The sequence below is a fragment of the Taeniopygia guttata genome, chromosome 7, assembly GCF_048771995.1.
Source record: "Taeniopygia guttata chromosome 7, bTaeGut7.mat, whole genome shotgun sequence".
NCBI lineage: Eukaryota > Metazoa > Chordata > Aves > Passeriformes > Estrildidae > Taeniopygia > Taeniopygia guttata.
Genome location: NC_133032.1, coordinates 2,074,776 through 2,079,140, shown reverse-complemented (window position 1 = coordinate 2,079,140; position 4,365 = coordinate 2,074,776). Strand labels below are relative to the sequence as shown.

The 4,365-nt window shown below is 58.2% G+C and overlaps 1 protein-coding gene across 2 annotated transcripts; it reads left to right on the top strand.

Moving 5' to 3' along the window:
• The first annotated feature begins 2,162 nt into the window (after positions 1–2,162).
• Positions 2,163–3,999, top strand: PRLH (prolactin releasing hormone). 2 transcript variants are annotated; one of them, XM_072931900.1, is made up of 3 exons: positions 2,163–2,373; positions 3,424–3,593; positions 3,819–3,999. In XM_072931900.1, the coding sequence occupies exons 2-3, from the start codon at positions 3,494–3,496 to the stop codon at positions 3,956–3,958; spliced, it is 240 nt and encodes a 79-aa protein (XP_072788001.1). In that variant the 5' UTR covers positions 2,163–2,373; positions 3,424–3,493; the 3' UTR covers positions 3,959–3,999. The 2 variants fall into 2 exon arrangements, with proteins under 2 accessions (XP_072788001.1, XP_030134307.4); XM_030278447.4 differs by having other exon boundaries at positions 3,424–3,608.
• The last annotated feature ends 366 nt before the right edge of the window (positions 4,000–4,365 follow it).

Sequence of the window (4,365 nt, the reverse complement as noted above, 5' to 3'; positions counted from 1 at the left end):
CCCATTTCCCAGTATCTGTTTTTTCAGCGCACTCGAGTGAAGGCTCCTTTCTCTTCCCATAGAATCCCAGAATGGGTGGGCTTGGAAGGGACCTCAAAGCCCATCTGCTCACACCCCCTGCCAAGGCCAGGGACACCTTCCACTACCCCAGGTTATTTCAAGCTCTGTCCAGGCTGGCCTTGAACACTTCCAGGCATGGGGCAGCCACAATTTTTTGGGCACCCTGTGCCAGGGCATCACCACCCTCACAGGCAACAATTCCTTCCCAACATCCCATCCATCCCTGCCCTCTGGCAATGGGAAGCCATTCCCTGTGGCCTGTCCCTCCATCCCTGGTCCCAGATCCCTCTCCTGGAGCCCCTTAAGGCACTGCAAGGGCTCCAAGGTCTTCTCAGAGCCTTCTCTCCTCCAGCTGAGCACCCCCAGCACTCCCAGCCTGGCTCCAGCCCTCAGAACACCTTCATGGCCTCTTCTGGACTTGCCCCAGCAGCTCTGTGCCCATCCATTTCTTTAACCATCCTGTGCACTCCTTGCTTTAAAGCTGGCCAGGTGGAGCAGGCAGGAGCTGAACCAGCAGCTGAAGGCAAGTGGGGGCAGCTGGTGCACATCAGGATGGCCACATGGCTGGCCAGACACTGGCCACCTGGCCACAGGTGTGATGGTGTGGGTCACTGGTGCCCAGCGGGCAGAGAAGATGCCCAGGCTGCTGCTGAGGAGGGCACAGCTCCAACGTGCATGGAAACCCTGAACCCAGTCTGGCAGCCAAAGCCACAAGAAACACAAGCCCACAGAATGAAGTGTCTGAATCTGTGGTATTGATGATTTTGAGATTGTAGAAAGTCCTTTTCTTTTTGCTTCGTTGCCAAAGCAGAAGCCATAATTCATCTGTGCTGTTTCAAGGGTGTTTATTCTGTTTATCTCTAACATGTTCTGCTGCCCTGCCGCAGCTCTGTCCTGCAGGGCAGCGTGTGGGGCTCTGCCCTCAGTGGGATGGTACAAACATTAAATACCACAAACTACCTGTGCTGGATTTACAATAACGTGCCAATATCTGTCACCTACGTTGGACAGTGTGTCCCCAGCCTGAACCAACAGAAAAATGCCAACACCACAGTGAAACATGGAGGGCATGAAGAAGGAGAAAAAGGACAAGACACACCCAATTTCCTCCATCTTGTCCCCTCTGAACCCCTAATCTAGAAACCTAAAATTTTACTTTTGCACCCGTGCCACACTTAATTATTATTTATATCAAACACTCAGAGCTTGTAATTCATCCTGTAAGATTGAAAACTCCTCTCCGTGGACAGAGATCACAGACAGTGTCTCTGGGGGCTCTGTCCAGGGGGGTTCCTGACCCCTGCCAGGGCAGCCAGAGGGATGCCCTGGATTTCCACAATGAAGGGATTGCTTTAAATCTGTATTAAATATTAGCAGCAGCCCTGGGGTGGAGAGGGGCCTGCTGAGCCCAGGGTGGGGATTTCCCTGGCTGAAGCCCAAGCTGGGGCAGGTTCTCCTCTCTTCAGCCCTTCCCCTGCTTTGCTGCACATCTGTGGCAATCCCTGTGTCCCATGCTGCTCCTGCCACCTCTGCCACTGCTCTGTCCCAGGGCAAAGCCACCCCACAGGGGGTGGCAGACAGAGACCTGCCCCTGCCCACACCCCACTGGTGACGGTGTCTTCGCAGTCCTGCCAGCACAGAGGTGTCCCCGTTTTGGGATGTCTCCAGTCCCACTTTTGTCTGTTTGGAAACAACTGCCCCTCACGCTGGAGCCCCAAGCTGGCTCCTTCAGTGTCACATCCAGCAGAATAAACATCAGAACATTTTAAAATCCATTTTAAATGGGAGTTGGGGGGCGGGGGTGGGGATTTGGATCCCTCATGCCCAGAGAACAAGCCCTTTCCTGCCAGCCCGTGTGCCTGGCACATTGCCTTCCTCTGGACTCTGTATTTAGTGTTCTGCTTTCCCTGGAGCAGTTTTTTTGGGGTGAGCGGCAGGGAAGGGGTGGCGGTACCGGTGCAAACCCAGCGGTGGTTACGCCGCTCCCTCCAGCGCCCGGGGCAGCCGGGTGGGAGAAGGAGCAAAAAACTTCCCGTTGTCCGAAATAACCCCGCGATTCCCACATCCCAAAGTGCCTCCCTCAGACAGCGTCAGCTAAAACGCGGGTCCCTTCTGACTCATGAAAACCCCGGTGCTGATTTGATGAGAGGGGACAGCGGGGAGGGGAGATGCCCCGGCTCGGTGCCCGCCGGGGTTCGCCTCTGACATCAGCACCAATCCGGCCATAAAAGCGGCCGCCGGAGGAGGGGGACTCCGCTCGCACAGCGCGCCGGGCTCAGCGGGACGGAGCCGCCGCCTCTGCCCGCCCGCCCGGTAAGTGCGGCCCCGCCGCTTCTTCTCCCTGCCGGGATGCTCTGCTGCTGGGAATTCCCCAGCACTGCTTCGCCTCCGTCCGTCTGTCCGTCTGTCTGTCTGTCTGGCCAGCCGGCTGGTGGGGATGGTGAGGTGGGGCTGGGGGGGTGTCCAAAAGTTGGTGGTCGCAGCACACCTGAGCTCCCGGCAGCCCGGTGTGTCTCCTGCTCAGCACTTCTCCTTCGCGAAAGTCGCTGGAAATGGAGCTGCTGCCGTGTCCTGCCTCGCCGTGTCCTGCCTCGCCCAGCTCCTCTGCTTGGCTCCCCTCCCTGCTCCCTGCTTTGGGTGGCTGCAGAGACCCAGCCCAGCACTCAGCCCGCCCCTGCTCAGCGCCTCAGTGCCGTGAAGTGTGGCACAGGGTGTTCCCAGGCTGTCATTTCAGCAGCTGCGGCCACGGGTGGGTGCCAAGGGTGCAGAGGTGATCATCCATCCATCCATCCATCCATCCATCCATCCATCCATCCATCCATCCATCCATCCATCATCCATCCATCCATCCATCCATCCATCCATCCATCCATCCATCATCCATCCATCCATCATCCATCCATCCATCCATCCATCCATCCATCCATCCATCCATCCATCCATCATCCATCCATCCATCCATCCATCCATCCATCATCCATCATCCATCCATCCATCCATCCATCCATCATCCATCAATTCATCCATCCATCCATCCATCCATCATCCATCCATCCGTGGCTCTGCAGCAAGCCCTGCATTTCAGTGGTGGACCTGATCCCTTGGGCTCTGGGGTCCAACAGGTTTATTGAGGGTCTCAGAGAAAATCAGGCCTGTCCTAAGGCACTAGACTAGGACCAAAAGCTACTTCAACGACCATGAAGTTTGTGCAGCTCGTGTTTGGAGGTGCTATTTTCCCCAGAGGTGTCAGCCCCAGCAAACCCCCTGGCTTTGCTCTGTTGCTGTCCCCAAGCCCTTTGCTGCTGGCCCAGGGATGCTGTGACGGGGACACACATCAACAGCCAAATCCCTTCTCCCCTGCAGTCACACCAGAGTCCTCAGCAGGGCTCAGGAGACTTCACAGCCAAGTCACAGCGGCCTGAAAGTGCTGGGGATGAAGCTGGGGGTCGCCTGCCTCCTGTGGCTGCTGCTTGTCTGCCTGACCCTGCCCGCCAGCCACGGCCGCGTCCGTGAGCGCTCCATGGAAATCAGGAGTAAGGAGAACATGAGTAAGGGACTCACCCCCTGCCTCCAGCCCCCTCTGCTCAGCTGCACTTGGGGGGTGAGGAGCTGCTGGAGCAGAGGTCTGCTTTCAAACAGCCTTTGCGACAGCGTTTCTCCTCATCCTCCCCTTTCCCTGCTCCCCTGGTGCTCCCATCCTGCCCCATCCCCTTCCCGGCCACCCAAGCCCTGACGGGCTCTCTGTTTTCCCCTGGCAGACCCGGACATCGACCCCTCGTGGTACACGGGCCGCGGGATCCGGCCGGTGGGGCGCTTCGGGAGGCGGCAGGCCCAGGCTGGGGGCGGCCAGCGAGGCTGTGCAGCCCCCCGTGCCCCCCGGCTGCAGCTGAGCCCCTGAGCTGCCGCTGACAATAAAATCCCTTCTCCTTTCTCCTCTCAGCCCCGTGTCCCAGCCTCTCTGTTCCAATCCGCAGCGTGGGCCCCACACCTGCACGCTCGCCGTGGGTTTCTGTGACAGTGGGACAGCCCTTCCCTCTCACATTTATCCCCTCACTCCCCAACAAACACCCTAAAAATAAGCTCATAGGTACCCCTTTCCCAGGGGTATCCCCCGGGGTCCCACAGCCAGCTCCCAGGGGTGTCCCCACCACCTTCATTTCCATGAGCTGGGGACAGAAACAGCCACCCCATTTTTGGGGAGTGGGGTCAGAAACTCCTGGGGAGAATGTGATGCTCTGTCCACCACACTGCCATGCCCCAAAACCTCAGAGATCACTGCCCTGCAGACAGGGTGAGTGCTGCTGC